General features: G+C 36.8%; 1 protein-coding gene across 7 annotated transcripts in view; it reads left to right on the forward strand.

The window, feature by feature from the left end:
• The first annotated feature begins 3,246 nt into the window (after positions 1-3,246).
• ARHGAP44 (Rho GTPase activating protein 44) overlaps positions 3,247-21,538 on the forward strand; it is a 1,795,121-nt gene continuing 1,776,829 nt past the window's right edge. For 4 of the 7 annotated variants that reach the window (XM_044068796.1, XM_044068800.1, XM_044068801.1 and 1 more), the window contains exon 1: positions 3,249-3,715. In XM_044068796.1, the coding sequence (XP_043924731.1) occupies positions 3,663-3,715 (53 nt within the window). In that variant the 5' untranslated portion in view covers positions 3,249-3,662. Of the gene's footprint in view, positions 3,716-21,538 lie in introns of all 7 variants that reach the window. The other 3 variants (XM_044068798.1, XM_044068799.1, XM_044068802.1) reach the window with 2 other exon arrangements.

The following is a 21,538-nucleotide window of genomic DNA, read 5'->3' on the forward strand; positions in this document are numbered from 1 at the left end:
GAAGTCTAAATTTCCAGTACAGACATTATATCCTTGTTCATTACGTGTGTTCTACAACAGATTAACATCCTATACAGCATTAGTGTCACTGCCTTGAACCCACTAAGTGCTGGGATAAGTACTCTGAACTTGATAAAGCAGGCATTAGAGAATGAATGAATAACAGAGATTATCCTTTCCTATCCTTGGAGACTTCACCTTATGCCGTAGTAGCTGTGCTTTCAAAAACAAAGCCCAGTAGTATTGAGAATTCACTCAGGTTTGTGTGTCTTACTTTGACACTTGAGAAGAAAAAGTATTTACAACTTAATTTGAATTTAATGTTTTCACAAATATTTATAGAGTTTATTTTTACTATGCATAGGAATCACAAACAATTGGTCACCTGAGATGATTATGAAAGGATACCTCATCCACAAATGAGTTCAGAAAGAGTGCATCATTAGTCTGGTGTGTTGGGAGCATATAAATGTAAGATTATCTATGGTCTACAGAACTGTCATGCAGATGCTAATGCACTGAGTAGCTCAAATATGTCAGAAAGGCCTAACAGACCTGGACACACCTGGTTAGGTAGTGATGTTAGTCATCATGGACAGTACATAATGAATATGGAACAAATTAAATACTTTATTATCGAAGATGTAATGTTTGTGTCATGTTTTTGAATACATATTAAAAGAATGACTTACAATAACCTAACCAAGGTCAGTGCTATATTATACCAGAAGATAAGCCTTGAGAGTCAGAGATGACAGTATATTTTAGGAGTATAGGGTAAGAGACCTCCTACAAAGTTATTCTATAGTACTTAAACTGTTATATTAATGTTATGTGACAGTACTTGGACTGAAAAAGTTAACTGAATCATACATGATGCCACCTCTAATGGATCATGATGTGGAAAAGGATATGAGTGTCACAGAAGCAGTAAATCACCTCCAAAGGCACTTTTACACCTTAAGAAGTCATGGTATAGACTGCAGGTGGACTTTGATGGTCTAGTCCTTGAATGCTTTCAGTGTTGATAGATCCCGACAATGAAAGTATATGTCATGAATTTTGCTCCTTCTAAACCATCTACTGAAAAAACAACACACAATTTTAGTATGGATAGCATTTTAGAAAATCTGGAGTCTGATAATGATTTTTTTTTTCAGTTGTACGGAATCTGCACTCTTTATGAAAAGGAGCTAAATCTACCATGGAAGTGCTCCTGTTTCATGTCATCTACCAGCTTAGCCAAGAGGAACTGTACAGACTTTGAAGAAACTTATGGAAAACAGAAAAGATGGGACTTTGGAAACCAAACTCATATTTTTATTTAACTACTTAGGTGATAACAGACTTTCTCCAGCAGAAATAATTATGACACAAAGACAGATATCCAAATTTGGCTTGCATGAACAGACTTGAAAACAAAAATCTGAAAATTACTAAGATGAAAAGTTATGCACCTGGGGAGGGCATATCTACTCAGAGTAACAGTCATTGATCTCCAGAGTAATCAATTTCTTCAGGACCTGCCTTTTGTCATGACCAGTGGCAATGATTCACCTGTTAGTTAATAAGTAGATCAAGCAAGTACCAGATGTTGAACTATTGTGCCAATCTCTGAAGCAGAAGAAAAAGAGAGAAGATGAATGCAGCAATACCAAAGCTGCCACACATCTGTCACCAGAAACACCCTGCATACCTGTTGAAGTCATGTCTTTACCTGCACCTTTTTATGAAATCTTCAGATTAAATTTGTTACTATCCACCAAGACATTTTATGCTCCAAAGTTATACCACTACTTGAGTAGATGATTAATTGTATTAAATGGCAGTGAAATGCTTTTTCTTGAAAGCAGCATGTCCTGTGGCTTTATTGAAGGACTGGTACTTTGTCTAGACTTTCCTAATTAGAAAATGACATTTTAGTATTCTAACAGTGTACCATATAAATCTGATTTTAGGGTTACCACCTGTCCCACTTTGCGAGGGACAGTCCCACTTTGGGCAGTTGTGTCCTGCAAAAAAATTGAAAAAATGGCAAATGTCCTGAGATTTTAGGACAAAATATTTCCTAGATTTTCTTTAATAGTTGCATAAACCTGTTATTTGTATCTGAAACACCTAAATGTTATAAGAAGCAGAATAAGCAACTAAAATGCTACAAGAATAAGCTTTTATTTAGACAAAAAAGTGGAGTTATGTCCTTTGTACTTGCCGTGGGTATGTTTTGCCTTGCAAAATCTGACATTTCTACAAAAAATGTCCCACTTTGGGCATTTGAAAAGGTGACAACCCTGTCTGATTTTCAATTACGTTTTGTACAAAATTACAGCTGAAACCAGGGTTTTCACTATAGGATGGGGAGGAGTCTATTATCTTGTGCATTGGACGTGTTATACCTTATGTCGTTATAATGTGTACAAGCCCAGAGATGTTGCTTTCAAAATATTAGGAAAAACTGCTCGGACAGCTTTGAACCTGCTCCTTTCCTATATACAAAAACTGTGCAGGATTTTGAACTTTTTTAAGTTGTCATGCTGACGTTAGACGTTTGGATTAATTATTAAAGCTACTGAACTGTAAAGTGTTAAAAGCTCGCTGCACTCCAAGATATAACACGGTTGTTTTGGAGCATGTTCAGTCCAGTTTGTTCTCATTAACGTTGCTGAAACTGTCGAGCTACAGTTGCAATGAAATATTGATCATATATTACATTTTATGAACCCTTATAAGGTGTTTGACTTATGTCCAGGATATAGCCCAGCGCTCCAAGGCGAAACATTTTAAACACTATTTTTTGCTTCATGCTGTCTCGACTGAAAAGCTTCCAGGATGCGCTAAAAACTTGGAATTTGGATACTAAGCTTACTAAAGCTCAGAAAGAAAACAATAACTTATAGTGTTTTGCATTATCGAAACGATTTACCATCTCTAGAACACTTACGATAATACGGCAGCTGTACTTTCATTTCAATAAATAAGTGTGACTACTAACAAATATCAAAAATAATGGAATACGACTACAAAGGAAAATCAAATAATTTTACCACCTTCGTTTATCTATTAAATTAAAAAAATGAATACGCTGTAGACGAAATCGTGTAGGGAATCTTATGAATAATTAATTAAAATAGTAAAGCATATTCTTAAAATATAAGTTATAGATAACTGTGTATGGTATTCCTGAGTATAACAATTTCCCAGAACTACAATCTCCAAAATGCCAAGAGAAACAGCTGGACGCAGGCGCACTGGTGAGCTGTCATCCCAGCTCACGGAGGGCCAAGCTGGTCCAAGCAACGGGCGGCTTGGAGGCAGGCAGGAAAGCAAACGGACAGTGCATAGTGACCACCAGGAGACAATACGGGTACTCTTCCAGCAACTGAGCGGGATTTTAAAAGCAGCAACTAAAAGGAATGCAGTGAAGCGGCGCCTTTCCGTCCCAACTCGGAACCGGGTCTTGCTCCGGGTTCAGTACAATGAAGAATAGTTGCTGCTACGGGGCTTTGAAGGATACTGTTACTGTGTTCAGCGTGCCCGTGGCGATGGTGATGCTGTCGTTCCTACCGGTGGCTTCTTGGCTTCACTGAAATGAGAAATGCTGCTTCGTTTCTGGTCCTGAAACTGCGCCGCCGCTGCTGCTGCTGCAGCTAAGGGAATAAATCATGAAGAAACAGTTCAACCGGATGCGGCAGCTTGCCAACCAGACGGTGGGCAGGTAAGACACTCTGGTGTGGTAAACTAAAGATCCGTATATATGTATTTGTGTGTATGTGTGTGCTGGGAGGGTAAGGGTATGTGAGCACACCGACTGCATGTCACAAGCGCGGAGTGCAGGGTGTTACCTCCCTGCGGGTGCGACTGCACTGCTTCACGGCATCCATCACCCCTCTCCAACACCTCATCCCAAAAGAGTACCATTCCAGCAGTACCTTGGGGGGGCTGCAGCGCTATATTTCCCGGGTACCTCACCACCACATTACAAATTTAAGTGATGCTCAAGGTAATGCCGTTGATATTATATGTTAAAATGATAGCGCAGTAAATGATTCAACAGCAGTTAATTATTCCAGGTACCCATAACTGGCTGCACAACCTCTTGCGCTTTGGATGGAAAATGGGGGAGGGGTGCCAGTGTTAAAAATTATCCTCTTATTAACCATGACCCAAAGACTTACTTAAACATGTGAGGCATTTCCGACCCACCTTTTTTATTTTGAAATCAATGCTTGACCCTGCGTTTGAATCGTTTAATAGCATGAAAAAAAGGTAAATTCGCTCAGGGCTTGTATCCATCTCTTTCGCGTGTGTCCCGAATTCTGAACTCCAGTGTTTCTGTACTGTTCTGTGCCTTCATTTATCATTTACTATACGTATTAGGTGTTATAAATTATGCATTGTAAGTTAAATAACGTGGTCAAGGTACTTGTGTCCTTTTGGAGGCCAGACGCACAGACCGCACTGCTGCGTTTTTAATTCAGGTTTTTTTCTGTTCATCAGTAATTGCAACACACAGTGACGGCAGTACAAGGAGAGGTGACAGTGTTACCATCTCAAAGTTGTATACACATACACGCACACATATATGTATATATATATAGTTGTACCACTAAAAAATGCGCATTTGTTGTGTAAAACATAAGCATATTGACACAGCCAGAAAAATGAACTTGAAGCAGCAAATATGTCTTCGGGACCTGAAACAGTTTGTGCCATTAAACATAATTGCTCCCTTCTTACAAACTAGAAAGAAAGCGATTGGAGTCCTTACACCCTAGTAAAACGCTGCGCTTGCTGTTTGCAGAGGTCCTGGCACTGATTCAAGTGTATATAGACCAGTGAAGACATGACAGTTTGCAAAGCTCGTCCTCTTTTTTGATTTTTCTAGTGGTGGCCTGTGTGCTGTGGACCCTGCAGTGTCTGGAGTCCAGCCTCTCAGAGCCCGAGAATTTCTTACAATGCACGTTGTACTTGGCCAGTCATGTCTTGTCCTGCGACAGAAATTACTTTAATTTCCTTTATTTAGAAGGGATGTACACGATAAAGGCCATGTGAGTGTGTGTTGGGAGAATGGCTATTTTCTGGGATACTGTCCAAGAGCGATTTTGTTCCTCGATATATTAATTATTTTGGGGGAAAGTTTTTTTAAAGCAACAAATAATTACTTCTATGTTTTGCTGTGTTGCTGGAGGTCACCGTGATTTGTTTGTGCGTGTGCGACAGTGCTGGATCTTGATATGTCAGCCTTCCTGCCCAGGGCAAACAGGATGAATGTTTTTCCTGTGCAGAGTCATTAGTACATTCCAAGTGTTTTTCCCCCTTAAAAAGAAACAAGTTGTAAAATGCAACACAGTTTTGCTAAATTGATGCTTAATTATAATGCTGCAGATAAATACAACATAATCTACTCCATTTGCTGTATTAAATGCACGTTTTCCATTTTTGACAGTGACTTCTAAAGCTAAACTTTCACATATTTTCTCTGGTATTGCTATACTTGTTTTTGTTTTGGCTTGTTAATTTAATGTGAGAAATCATTTTATGATGCATAGCTGTCAGACTGTGGCAGCATGTTTGTATAGTATTTCACAAGCCAGTATTTAAGAGAAATCAACTGGTACAAGAGCTGGAGACTTGTACTGATTGATTTCTTTGATTGCAGTTAAGATTTATAAATGTTAGTGGAATAAATATGTGTACCCAGATGTTCTGCTTGTTTATGTTTTGGAGACTTAAAACTCATTAATCGAAAATCTGTAAGCATTTTTGCAAGTCAGAATATTTCAGTGAATGCAGAAGCTGGGAGTGTTTTATACTACTGGTCTACTTTTGAGAGATAATTTAAACATTTTTAGTAAAATGCCATTTTTAAAATAACCTAGAGAATTACTTGTTTGTGTTGGAAATAAAAGTGTTGCCAGTTCTTCATCTAGTTTTGTACAGCTTCCCTTCTCTGTATTATGGAAAATGTTGACATGTCTTGATGGACTTAATGCTCTAAATAGTTACCAGATGACATTTTTTTAAAATCTTTCTTTGAAATAAAAGAAAAGGAAATTGTAGACAGCTAATGGTCGATCAGTTTTGTTTTTGTTTTTCCAGTCCTTAACAGCGGAGTCTTGTCTTACTTGCTGAGTATCTTAGTCTCCACCCATAGTAAAGTATATAGGTGCCCACCTAGACTGCTGGTGTGAAGTCGTGTAGTTTCTTGTCCTGGTAGTTTTGTGGCTGGCAGTTTTGTTTTTAATTCTCTAATAATAACTGCAGTTTGTAAAGCAAAATCATGATGTTAAGACAGTCTTTTCATGCAGATATTGCCACTGTAAAACAGTCCCACTAGTTGAAAGAGCAGTGAACTGTGTCACCAGTAATCTGTACCATTGAATAAGGTCGCAGCATTTTTAGAACAAGATTATTTCATGCAGGTCCATGCAGTTAAAAACAGGCTTTAACGTGATAATGAGTCTACAGAAGATCAAATCTGGGTCATTATAATGAAAAAAAGTACCCACCCTGAGAATTATCCAGAAAGGTAGAAGCTTTCCTTTAATATCACAGTGTGAGAAAATATGTCATGGCAAGGCATTTTCTTTTTCATTAAACTATTTTTAAATTTGCTAGAATGATGTGCAATAATGAAAAATCATGAGTATACTTTTTTTCTTACTAACACTGCACCATTGCGTAAGCATGAATTCTAGCAGGACCATTTAAACTGTGACATCGCCTGACAGATAATCAAATTGCAAGTGCATTCAGCTTACTGTACAGTATTTGTGTTACTTTGCTCCTTTAAAAACAAAGCACTCTACTGCGTTCTGCTGAAGTATTGTTTAAAGGATGGTCTTTTGCATTGCAGCAGTTTTGTTAGGCTAAACCCAGATGCGTCACAAGGGTGCCTCTTATCAATTTTTATGGTCTAATTATTTTAAAATCTGAGCTGTGAGATGATCCAAGTTTATATTTCAAACTTATGTTGCAGTGAAAGTATGACGTAATAGTAGCCTAGCAATTAGCACGCAGGATCTCTTCTTACATATGTTATAATAGATCAAGAGTCTGTTGTGGTAGTCTTTTTTTTTTTTTTTCATTTTTTTAATTCTATATTCAAGATTAAAACACATTGTACAAAGGAATGCTAATGCTTATTTGATCTTGGTGGTTGTGCACCAACACTGCATGAGTCTTTGACTGTATTATATTAAATGGTACTCACTGGTGTTATGACAGGAAAGCTCCAGCATTATCTTTATTTGTTTTTGTGTGTTGTTTTTGCTGTTATAATACATTTTCTGAATAAGCTTTGCTTTAAAATACCTGTGCCAGATGCTGTCACCTTTTTAAGAAAAGTAAATACAAAATATATATTAATGGTTAGGCAAGTACAGTAAATAATTTTTTTCTCATACAGAGGGCTTCCATTTCATGCTAGCCTTGAGACTATCCTAATTTGGAGCCCTGGGGTTAGGAGATTCATTTCAATTGCTCCAGTCACTTTGGTGTATGATGTACAGTTGAGTAACTGATGTACTTAATTTAAATAACTTTAAGTGAAAACAAAAAAGCACACGTATATAATGGTTCCCTTCACCTATGTCCTTGATAATAGCCATGCCAAACAGCCTTTCTTTAGAATGTGTGCAAAAGCTTTGGATGCACCAAAAAACTAAAAGTGTACTTTGTAAGGAAATTCTGAGTGAATTGTCTGCCTGAATCACATTCTAGTATATGGTTTAATTAAATAATTATGGAAAAAAGACATCATGAAGGATGTGATTATTACAAAGACATGAGTAGAAGCCTGACACCCTGTTTCATCTCTAGGACAATCACTTGCAGAAAATTAGCAATGCATGCCCGTATTCTGAAATCAGTTGCAATGAATCACAGCAACTGTGAAATTCATCATGTTGTTGTGTCTTTCGGCTTTTCCCGGTTAGGGGTCACTACAGTGGAACTCTGGTCCGCTAATGATTGGCAGTAGATTTTTACATGCCGAGTTGCCAGCCCTGACGCACAACCTTCAACGAAGGTACACCCATTCATGCATGTCTCCACACAGAAGACGCACTAGCTGAGAATTGAACAGGACAATGTTTTACTGTGAGGCGACAACACTACCGCAGTACCACCACCGCAGATTGTGAAATTCATCATATTGTCAGAGAATATAGTCACTTGGTTTGTTGAAACAAAATGCAGTGAATTTCATTTTGATGACTATGACTTTGGAAAAGTGGTATTGTTGTGTAAAGAACATTTCGCTAAGAAGAATAATATTTTATTATTCCCTTTGATAACAGATGGAGAATGTGTGTTGAGGGAGGATAACTATCCCAGTACTTCAGACATCTGTACTAGAGAAAATGTCCCTTCCACATGGTGCACTGACCTTACAGTCAAAAAAAGAGTGCAGGAAGCATATTTTCCTGCCTGAGAAGTATAGTGAGATTAACTGCTATAAAAGTACTTATTTCACCTGTGGTACAAGGCTTTAACAGACATAGGTGAAAGCATGACATAATAACATCAGTGGGCCTGTGGATTGGACAAAGTTCAGGAGGAAGGACAACTGAGAAGAAGATGGCATATAAAGTATGTGGATGTAACGTGATAAATCTGATTTATCTCACTGTATAGCAGTACCTTAAATAGAATTTATATGATAAGAAATAGTGTTTGACGATAGGTCCCTTTGGATGTCTCAGGTAGAATTGCAAGCTTCCTCTGCCAGGTCTTTTCTCAGTGTAGGTGATGCTTTCATCTGAATTGACATGATGAGGCATTTTTTTGTGTGAAAGCTTATGATAATGAATGCTTTTGGTTTTACAGAGCCAAGTTTATGTCTTTTTTCTATGTAGCAGTATTCTAGTTTTCTTGATTATGTTCAGTCTTTAAGCATATGGATGTATGTTTATTATTCAGATACCTAATATAAGCAAAAGCACGCCATCCTGGTTTGGTAATAGTGTATTGTAACATTTTATTTATTTGTTGTTCTTTTTCTTTCAGTTTATTTTACTGATATGCAACAAAAAGTCACATGTACCTTTAGTTTCAAAACCCCAAGTGCAAAGTGTGCCTTCAAAGAGATGTGCATCATATACAAAATGTTTTCAGTAGTGTATGGTATGTATGTGTGCGCATGTGTGTGTATAAACTCTGTTGTGTTCACGTCACGTACATGACTTGAATGCAGTATGACTACAGAGATGAGTGATGCATGCAAGTGCTGTGCAAAAATGGAGTAAGTGTGCAGCAGTGTGCCGCATGCATAATATGTTTTCTTTAGTGGCACTGCTGACTCATGGATGTTACTTGGTATTTGGGTGAATTTGCTCTCTGCCCAGGAAATTAAGTTGCTTTTGTTTGACTGATGTTGCACGTGTGCGCATTGTGTTTATTTATTTTGCCCTTTGGTCCAATATTCGGAGTATTGAGCATTTGCAATGCTGGCACAGGCTAGAAAAGAGTCATATGATTGCAGAACGCCAGCATTACTTAGAGGAAGACCACAGTCCAGTGGGGATTAGGAGTTTTTCCAGTTCCCCACTGTTGTGCAATTTCAGAGTTGGTTAGAGGAAGACCACAGTCCAGTGGGGATTAGGAGTTTTTCCAGTTCCCCACTGTTGTGCAATTTCAGAGTTGGTATGTAAATAAAAGGGAGCTGGTGAGAGCACAGACGCCACGTAAGGGTCCAGGGTGCTTGGCCTTTCTTTTTTCTTTTCATCGTTTTGATGTTCAGTCATTATAGATCAATCAAGTTAGGTTACATCTTGTGCTTTTATGGCTAAACATAGTACACTCAGTTGTTGCATACGGTGTGTACACCTGTGTATGTGTATGCACTGCACTAGTATAAGTTCAGGATGTGTAAAATCTGGCTAGCTTGTTTGACATTAAACAGTTCAGTGTTCTGTATTAGAATGACATATACCTCTTCCTGTGTAGAATGTTCTAGTAGAGGAGTATCTCTTTTTTTAAAGTTTCTTAAACAAAATATTTCCAAACAAGATATTAAATTATGTATTGTTTTTTTTTCAGGAAAATTTGTAATGGTGTTCCCTTTCTTGCATTTTCCTTTATTTCACTCTTTTTCATTTTGTATTAATGGTAGCTCCTTCCTAGTGTTATTATTTTTGCCCAGTGCTTGCTGACCATCAAGTCTCTAAGGGTCTATCTTCCAGGCAACCATGAGGGTGCTTTGTCCTCTCTTTGGCATCCTGGCAATGACAGCATTTTTAATTTTTAGGAAACAAATCCCTGACCCCAATTGTAATGTGAGCAGTCACATCACTGTGAGACTTACACTCTCTCAGTGCACATGTGAATGCACCAATGGGGCTGACTTTTCTTGCTTAGGCAGATATACCCACATCCTCCAGACTATGGACCCCCAACTGCCATATGAGTTTCTGCTGTCCACTGGCGCCTTGTAAGTGGAGCTATGACATAAGCTGGTTGAGAACTCCCACTCTACCCCTATAGAATTGGCATTCCCAGTCTTTCTCTTCCTGTGCTATGAAGTGCCTGAGCTGCTAGTCAAAGTCCGTTCAACTGGACTGCAGTCAGGGCTTTATCTCTTAGCACTAGTGGTACAGGCTAAGCTCTTTTCTCTTTATCATTTATTTCCTTGTACAGCTGCTAACTCTACATCTTATTCATAATTTTTTTCCCATTAAATGTTTGTTACAAACACATTTTTATCTTCTTTTGTGTTGCATTCATACTTTCTTTCTTATTTTTACTAATATCATTAATTTGCCTTTTTTCTCCTCACTACTTTTACTCTATATCCCTCTTTGTTCGGTTATCATAAAGTATCTTACCCTGTATCCTTACTAGTGTCAGCCTATGCTGGTACCTCAGCTTTAGTCATCTACTTTATTTAGGATGGTTCATAAAAGTATACCTTTCTTTGTTACACCAATAGTAGTCATTATTTATTTTACTTGCCCTAAAAAAAATCTCAGGTCTGCATCCAAAGAACTACACAAATGTAAAGTTAAAATTTAAATGAAAAAGGATGTGAACTGTAATGCATAAAATATTATCCTGTTATATACCATCCCCGAATCTCCAGTTTTGGTAAATGTGGAAATGTGTTTTGTTCCTTATAGCTTTAGCAATCAAAAATAAAGTTGTAACATTGATCCATTATCTATTTACTGCACCCTAAACTAAATTAAAAAAGTATCTGATATTAAAATTTCCTTAGTCCATCGATATATTGCACAATCATTTGACTATATTAATTCATAACAATCGCATTGTCCTTTACCACTACATACTTTTTTAGTATGCTGTTGATACATTAACCCAATGTCTAACTAGTGCTGTTGACACATTAATTCAAGTCTAACTAGTGCTGTTGACACATTAACCCATGTCTAACTAGTGCTGTTGACACATTAACCCATGACCCATGTGTAACTAGTGCTGTTGACACATTAACCCATGTCTAACTAATATATTTCCATACTTTCCAATTTCCCTTTTTACATATAGAGTGTCTAATCTTTACATTTTTTTGAGCACATTACAATTCGACCAATACCCTGATATTTTCATCTGCATGTCTAAAGTAAAACTTATACCTGTTTGAACATATTTAATGACTGAAAACCAGTGGTTTAGATTGTGTTATCTTTTGTTGTTGTATATTTGCACAAGTCTTCATACTGTACAGCTCACAACCCTTCCTGGCCAAAATTAAATTAAAGATGCACAATCAGTAAATACATACTGCTATCTGCCTCCTTTCACTGATTACTTCTAGCAGAATATTTTGTCTTACACTTACAACCGTCATTAGTTTTCATTCATTATAAAAAATGGGCCGGCTAAAATCTGCACCAAAGCATGACATCCCCTTCTCATTTAATAGCAAAAAACTGTTTCATTTGCTCTTTATCTCCATGCCTGGATCCTATTTTGCTTTTATTATTAAATTATGAATTACCTTAAGCTTTAAATCCTTACTTTCCCTGTGCCTATGTCTGTTTCACTCTCCGCATCTTCACTTTGGCAGCTTCATCAAGGCTTATGTAATGTAATTAATATGATGTAATTGTTTGCACATTTGTATGCATTGTGATGTACAGATGGATTATTATTATATAGCTTAATTAGCTTCCAATATCTTTATTTTGTAACTCACATAACCTTATTTTCCTGACCTGCATCGGCCTCCTATTCAGGATTCCTAATAATACAGTTCTCTATCATTTGAGCTAAGAGTGCTGGAAACCATAATACTCCCTTTCTTAGTGACATTAAGTTACTGTTCTCATGACAACCTCGCTTTCCTTGAAGGGCATGAAAGCTAAACTTTTTTTTTTAATTGCTCAAAGTAAAATGAATGTTGTACCAAAATAATCAAGGAGTGGGAACAAAACATCTTTACTCATCCTTCTTTCATTCGTTGTAGATCCTGTCAAAATGTACGTTGTTGCCCCCTCCTCTACTTTCCTTTGCTGTTCTTGTTTATGTTTAAGTAACTGCTTTACATTTAAATGCCAATACAAAAATTACTTGTGCTCATTTTCTTTGCCTTAATATTTTTGCCTCAAGGTCTTGCCTCTTCCTTACCTTTTGTTTCTTAGTTTTGTTTTTATTAAACTTTAATTGTGTCAGAATGCTGCTTATTCATTCAGTCTTTTATTTTCCGATGCCTACTTTACTCACTTCAGGATCACAGGGGACCCGAGAACTATTCAAGTAGTTAGTGGGTGCAAGGCAGAAAAAGGTCAAACTACTTAACTTTAGGTAAAACCAATTCCATATTTTATCTCATTGTTTATAATTTGTACACGATATGTGTGGATGGCTTTATCATTTACTATTTGTCTTCAACTGATTTTTAACAAAGCAACATTATACTTTTTGCATGTATTAATCTGACTTTGTTTATCCCCAAATATTGCATGAAAAGGGATATATATATATATATATATATATATATATATATATATATATATATGTACGTGTGTGTATATATATATATATATATATATATATATATATATATATATATATATATATATATTGTTTACTTACCAAGGTCGGGGACTACTGTTTCACAGGGACCCTTTCTAGCCCCAGCCTGGGTGCACTTTTTGGTTGGCTAACTTGATCAGAGTCACACAACAGTCACACTGAGAATGAGGGAATCAAACCCACTACTTTAGAATTAAGCTCATTAATGGTTCACAGCATCAGTCCTCAGCATTCCCTGCCAGACTGTTGTCTGACTAGGACATTTTCTTTTTAAAGTTATTGAAAAAGCAAGTAATCACTTAACATTTTTCACAATTTTTAATGCCAGGTTATTACCATTTTGATTTTCTTGTTTGCTGACTAGTAGTTAGAAGTAATAAGACATATGTGGCCAAAATGTTTAGAAAGCCCACATATTCCAACAGTTTTTTGCACTGTGAGAGTAACCACCCATTCCATCAGAAGAAGGCAGTGGTTAAAGGTCAATTAGTGAGAGCGGCCAGGATGGTCACCCTTGAAAATGATTTTCTACTTGAGTGTGAACATTTGAAGAACATGTTTTTGGCTAGGTCCTCTCCTATTGAATTATTAACAACTGTTATAATTGAAGTAGTAACTAAAAGGGTTTATGGTTGGTTTAAACCCATCCTCGGGGGAGGACATGTACACATTGACGCCAATACATTAGATGTTTCTAATGGGATGCATATTACACTTTCTAATAGTGGTACTAATCGAACTTTAGTACCGCCTATTCATTAGATGCTGGAATCCTAAGAAATATTTTATCTAAAAGTTGGGCATTATTAATGGAGGATTCTTTATTTAGACAAAAGATTGGTACTGAGGCAGGTATGCTATTTAGACGTGGATGTAATATTAAAAAGTTATTGGAAAACAGGAGTAAACTGTATGGTCCGGTATGTATAAATGTGGATGTTGTAAGTTTTGTCATCTAATTAAAGTTTCTGATAGATTATGTATTGCAAATAAAATTTATTATTTAAATGGCAGGTTTAACTGTGAGAGCCCGGGGGTCGTTTATCTCGCCCAGTGCCAATATTGTACTGGTTTCTATATTGGAAAGACCGAAAGGCATTTTAAAGAAAGAATTTATGAGCACCAGTACAGTATAGGCAAGAGAAATAGTACTAATGCTTTAACCAGGCATGCCATGGAAAATGATGGTCATATATTTGTGTATATGGTTATTGAACAAGAGATGAAAGATGAAAGGGGTAGGCCATGGCAGTTGTATTTAGAAGAACAAGAGTTATACTGGCAACTTAGGCTTAATGCCTGTATTTACCCAGGACTTAATGAACAGTGCTCTTTAAAATATATTTTAAAATTAAAAGCCCTAGATAGATTGTTCTTATTAATTTATTATGTATTATATTTATACACTTTATGTGATTTTGGAGGTGGATTTTTAAGCAATTCATGCTATATTACATGAGTACGGTTTTATTATGGTTATAAAAATGTTGTAATGGTCTTTTTAATGTTTAATTGATTAATGTATGATGTCATCATTTAGTCACTATATAATGAAAGAACCATTTTTATTTGTTGTCTGAAGAAGTCGAATTACTGTTTCCAATGAAAGCGCTAACATAAACTGTTTCTTGGGGATTACCACTGCCTTGGTTGTTTTTATACAGAAGAAAATCACATGGAAAATTGTAAACAAGCTCCACCCTTGCTCAACAGTCTGATCAATTCAGTCAACTTTCTCATGTAAGATCTGCAAGAACTGTTGACTTTTCAGACGTCATTTCCTGGGAGCTGTAATAGTCTTCACAGGCTGGAAGTTTTCATTTCTTCAGGAAAATATTAAAGAGATGCCACTTTTACTCCTTTGTGTTATGGTTCAGGCAGACATGTCATCATGTGTCTTAACAGTTGTCTTTGTCAGAATTCAGAATCAGGCTACATAGTCTTTGGAACAATACCACACCTCTTCTCCTAGCCATAGTAACCAACTGTACTCAGTGGACATAAATGAAAATTTGGATTTGTAGCTTCTCATTACTGCCTCTTGAGCCTTCTCAGACCTTTTAAACTAGTGGCTTGGAATATATTTAGCGGTACATTTTTAATATCTGATAGTGTAGAGCCTTGTGTCTAAGCAAGAAGTGATCCTGTAATTTTGCATGAAATGATTAGCAGCAATGCCTGTGCATATGTAGGCCTTTTGCCTTCTTTGCTTTACTGGATGTGCTCATACTCAGATGATACCACAGTCATATTGTTCACAAATTAGGAAGGATACATTCACTCTAATCTGTGGGAAAACAATTAATGACAGAGTGTCAGGCTGGATAATACACAGCCAGTGTTTGCTCCATATAGTGTTCTTGCCAGGAAAACCAAACATTCTGCTCAAATGTTTTATCAGAGAATTTAACCTAAATCATGAATGAGAACTAAAATGTCAGACTACTTACTAGTTAACACTTCAGCGAGATGCTTCTAATGTGAATTTGTTTGAAACCCATACAGATCTACTGCTGTTACCATGCTATTCCATTCCAGCACACCAGAATACAAAGCCTAGAAATAGATGAGTCACCTGTTCATGGCCAACCATGTTGTTATTTGCACTCTGTACCTTCCTTCTAGGATGTGTACTTAGGCAGAAACACTATTCAGCAAAGCAGACTTTAGTTGCTCCAAAATGTTGAGTACAAGCCTGGATGTAATTAATTGTTAGGCATGGCAACTCCTTTATTCATGTATATGCATACTATGGGGTACTACATCTGAAGCATGGCATATTGTTACAATTCAATATAATTGTTTTTAACTTACATACTTGAATAGTCTGAAACTTAATTTGTAATACACATTCATTTGCAAAAATCTGCTCCTACAAAGTTATTTGTGCCTATCTATAAATAATTTTTACTATGACACATTAGCAGTGTTTGTACCTATCCATTTACTCTGCATCCAAAATATGAAGGTAACTTTTCCAGTTATTTTAGCTTAGTCTGTCATATTCTTTACTGACGATTCATATTTTGTCTGTTTAGCTCTGCTGTGTGCAATATCCCCATTAGTGTCTTCAGATTCAGAGGTTAAGGTGTTTTCTTAAGTGATTTTGTTGCACTTATGTACTTCTTACCCTTGTTCATTAATGCTGATTGAACTGATGATACAAAAGTTGACATCTGAGCCTTTTAACTACTTCCTGCAGGATACTTAAATTATTTTCCTATAAAACAGTCGTTTTAGTGAAATAATCTCAGCTAGAAAAAGAATAGGGTGACTGTTAGCTGCTTGTCTGAAGCAAAGATCTGTGATGTTACAATGGACCAAAGCTCCTTTAAGACAAACAAATTTGACTATGTCCTTTTGGTGGCTCATGTGAGAGTGAATACCCTGAGGCATTCCATCCACAGGGACATGCAGAGTGACATGATGGAGCTTACTATGCATACCCTAGAGACAGGAAAAACATTGGTCTTCAGTTATATCTTGTTTTCACCAAGAATGATGTCTAGCTAACAAGGCAACATAATTGGATTTAACAATTGGCTATGTAACTGGAATTATTCTAAGGGGTCCAGTATGTGTCAGGCTAGGATGAGATGGTTGATAAGACTTTCTGTTTTGCCAGGGATGGTTTACACCTCTCTTACCAGGGTGTCCACATACTGGCTAAAGCTTTCGCTGACCCCATAGTGCCTTTTAACCAGAGTCCTCCTGGATATTCCTACAGAGGAAACTCAAACTCCACTTCTGACAACATAAAGGTAGCACTACTCAATGCTAGGTGTCTAAATAGAAAGATGCCTGAACTTGAGGCTTGCAACTTGCATGCATACACATATATGTATTTACTGAAGCATGGCTTCAGCACACTGAAAGCATTGCCTAACATTGAGGTCTTTATGTGCTTAGGTAACGGGGGGGGGGGGTATCTGTATTTGAAGTACCATCTCCTCATGTTATGTCATTAACAAATCCAACTATTACATCATTGCTAGTTACGTATCACCATCACTGTCCCCTAAAGATCATGGAAATTACCTTAACACCAGTGAGACTTTTAATATCCAATCAAATATATTCTTGCTAGGAGACTTCCATTACCCAAGAATTGATGGCACACCTATGAGCTATGGAATGGTGAAGATGCAAAAAATGAGGGGGTGTGGGACACAGAAACCAAAGACATAGTCTCCCTGGCGATGTGCGTTTGCAAAATCACCGACTCCCTGTAGTCTTGTCCATGCTTGTCTGCTCATAGATTTTGGTAATGTATAGAACTGCATTATATTTATTTATTTGTATTTGTTTACTGGTTAGGTGGGCTGGTTTACTAACCCTTTTCAGCCATTACTCTGATGAACTAGAGGAATACAAAGGATCACAATTTAAATGTGTGTGTGTGTGTGTGTGTGTGTGTGTGTGTGTGTGTGTGTGTGTGTGTGTGTGTGTGTGTGTGTGTGTTAAATAAATGCAGAATCACAATATGTGTATGTGAATAATAAAATGTAAACACATGCAGAATTTTCATGAAGTAAAGTAGCAGAATGGATGGAAAATTAAATGTCTAAAAATATTAAAGCACACTATGCACATATTACAAAACATAATATCATCAGAATTAACTTTGAGTAAAAGGGTAACACAATTAATTTGCTTACCCCAACTAGTGTCTATGTAGCATGGGCATTAGCTTCCGAAAAGAGGTGTTATTTCAATTTATTTTTAAAAGTTAAAAATTCTTGGTGTGCCTTAATTTCAGAGAGGAGATGATTCCAATTAGATGGTCCAAGCCGAGTGAGAACTTTTTCTGCAGTAGCAGATTTGAACCTAGGGCTGATTAGAGATGGGAGCATCATTTTGGTCTTGAGTAGGATTGAGTTCTGATGGTAAATTTAGTTATTAAAAAGGGGCATTGATGCATTACTATAATCTTGAAAAGGAGTGAGCTTAAAAAAAGTTGACCGTGGTCTGAATAGGTAACCAATTAATAGGACACAGTGACTGGTATAATTTGGTGCAGGAAGTGTCTGTGCATATTTGATTCACTAACATTTGCAATATGTTAGAATTTTATTCAGACAGTAGCAGTACTAGCAAAATGTCAACATTTTTTTGATTACATGTAATTTGGGATGTGATATCTTGTACAGAGTTTTAATTGTCCATACCTTTTACTCACTTCTTTATCTCTATATTTGGTGAAAGTAATGGGTTCAGACAACTGTTTTAATTCCTCCTGAAGTATTTTTGTTCTGTAGTAGTGTTACTGTCATAGCCGCAGTGGTACAGCAGTAGTGTTATTACCTCACAGCAAGAGGTTCTCCCGTTCGATTCTCAGCTTGGCTTGGGAGTGCCTTCTGTGTGGAGTCTGCATGTCCTACCTGCGGTTGAGTAGTGCTTGAAAGACATGCGTGTGTAAATGGGAGTGCCTTCGTTGAAGGTTGGGCATCAAGCTGGCACCTCAGCGTTTTGTAAAAATCTACTGCCAATCATTAGCGGACCGGAGTTCCGCTGTGGCGACCCCTTACCAGGAAAAAGCCGAAAAGACAAACAAAAATAGTGTTTCTGTCATACTTAATTAACAAGATAGGTGCAGTGTTCAGCCTGCTAGGTATGGCAAAGAGCATTGAGGATGTTTTTTTTTTAGGATTTATTACTGAAGAACTCTTTAAGGATGAAAACTCTTGATCTGAAGAGTGAAAGAAATTGGTTGACTATTTCTGGCTCCTGTCTGCAATTTTTTTGCTTATTTTTTTTTTTTTTTTTGTTGGTTTTGTCTTTTCGTGCTCTGATTTATTGCTATCATATGTGTTGGAAATCCAATTGCATATCAGTGAAAAGTTGTTCTTTAGTTTGACTTGAGCATTTGTGGTAATTTACATGCATACATACATACATACAAATATTTCACACACAGGCATTAATGCCCTTCTAGCTTGCCAATATCCCAAACACTTGTTCTCATAATAAGTGTCCATGCTGTTCTTAAAAATATCTAAACTAATACTTATTTTAATGTAATTTGGTAGTCTGTTCTATGCATCAGCTGCTCTCTCAGAGAACCAGTTAGTACACTTCTCATTCCTATAGAACCTTCTACATCGGTTATCTGATGATTCTCTACTACTTTTTGATAACCCCAAACATTCCCAGAGGTAGTTGTCTCGAAATGCCCTATATTCCTTTATAAGATCTGGTCTTTGATATATGTAAGAGACACTGTACAAGTTCAGATAGTTTAGTTTTTCATAATAACTTATATTTTCACATGTATGGTTGTCTTTGGTATATTTCTGCTGTACTCTTTCCAGTTTACTCATGCTTGTTTTTTTACAGGGCTTCCATATTGTTATTCCATCCTCAAGTTTGGGTCTACTGTAACTAACAAACAATTACTTCATCATTTGTGATTTCCTAGACTTTATAAATCTTTTTTACAATATATAATTCTAAACTTATCATTAACCAACTGGCTGATATGATTAGAAAAACTCATAGCTGTTTCTATCCATATACCGAGATCCTTAAATGAGTCTACAGTTTCAATCACTGTGTGCTATATTAAATATTAACATTTCAATTTATGTCTCCCAAATCTCATGTGCTTAGTTTTTGATATATTAATCAACATATTATTTTCCTGTGCACAAATAATCAATTTAGTCAAGTTGTTTTGCAGACATGCCTTATCTGTAACACATGTAATCAGTTTAACCAATTTCAGGTCATCTGCATATGGACTGTAGAACACCTCAGATGAAAAAGTTAGGTCTGAAAGATGCAATCTAAACAAGTAAGGGCCTAGGACAGATCCCTGTGGGACACCTTGACTGTAACCAAGGATTTCACCTGTCCAGTTGCTGTATGATACTTGCCATATCCTATTTGTAAGCCATGCAGCTATCCATCTTATCAAGAGTACATCAATACCTAGTAGTTATAATTTATTGATCAATGCTTTGTGTATGACCCTGTCAGATGCTGAAGTTAAATCTATACAAATTATATCACAGTACAAATTTTCATTCATAGCTGTTATAGTTTTATAGACCATCATGTTATAAGTGGTAATAAATCTATTTTCAACATATGCATGCTGATATGTGGTTTCAAGTCCCAACCTATCCAGTTCTGACAATAACTTCTCCAATATGACCTTCTGCATTATTTTTCCACAACATGAAAGTAGACTTAAGGGTTTATATGCCTCTGGGTCTGTCCTACTTCCCTTAAGCGCATGTCTCCAATCTTGAGGAATCTCCCCATATTGATATGACCTAGTGAATAATAGATATAATGGAACCGTAAGATCTTGCTCAAGTGTTCTCAGGTCATTGTTACTAATTCTGTCTCCTCCCTGTGCTTTGTTTGGATCCAGTTTGTGCAGTTCTTTTTCAGTATAATCTAATTGCATTCTACTATCCAAGGTCATACTCCCCCAAAAAACTTTCCAAAACATAACCAGTTTCAAAAATAATGTCACTAAATGTCTCTTTATGAATAAGATTAAAAACTCTTTAGATTTCCTGTGGGACTACTAAATTATCCCAGATGTCATACCTGTCCATTTCTTTATCGCCTTTGTTTCTGAATTCTTACCATAAATTTCTTTTGGTTATTGACATTAAGGTGTAGAAATATGAGTCTAGGTTATTTGGTCATGTTGAATAATGTCACCAAATGGGCATGGGTTTTTGCTGGTGATAAGTTGGTTGAGAACTCGGCCTACTCAAACCTACTACAGGGGCCCATGCTAATGGTGAGAGGGGTGTATATGACCCTATTGGCCAGTGTGTACACGCCATAAAGCATAGCAGCCCTGGGTCAATAAAGTACTGGCTAGCTGGTCTCTAGTTGCCCAGCTTGGGTTATCTGGGATAGTGCTATTGAGTGAAAGCTGGACATAAAACCAATCAACCTGCCAAACATGAACTTAAAATTACCACACTCAAGCTAGGGTCACTGACAGGATGGAGACTAAAGGCGGATGACATGATGGTGAGGAGGAGGTTGGACATGCTATGTATCCAAAAGACAAGATGAAAGGGCAGTGCAGAAAAGTCACTTGGCTTGGGGTCCAGAGGAGAACAGGCTAGAAACTGTGTGAGGATGTTGGTGAGGGAGAGGCTTCAGAAGGCAGTGAAAGATGTTATCAGAATTATTTTATTTATTTATCTATTATTTATTTATTTATTTGATATTTGTTTACCAGGATAGTCCGACTGGTTCAGCGGAACCCATTTTCAGCAGAGGCCTGGTGAGAAAAGCTCCAAATATAAACATATATAGTAATTCAAACATAGCCTTCATACCTTACAATACCATCATATAGGTTCAAAATAAAGACAAAGACAAGTATAGACATATGTAGAAACTTCAAACATAGCACTCATCATTTAGGTGCAAATGATGACAAAATATGGATCTCTATCAGATGATCGAGAAATTCATATGGTTGAGATCATATGCTTGAGTTTCCGAAAAATCGAAGGTCCCAAATGGAGATATCTGTACATTGCAGAACGGGAAATTTATCATTTTC

This window comes from Protopterus annectens, chromosome 4.part0, assembly GCF_019279795.1.
Source record: "Protopterus annectens isolate FY-2018-M chromosome 4.part0, PAN1.0, whole genome shotgun sequence".
NCBI lineage: Eukaryota > Metazoa > Chordata > Ceratodontiformes > Protopteridae > Protopterus > Protopterus annectens.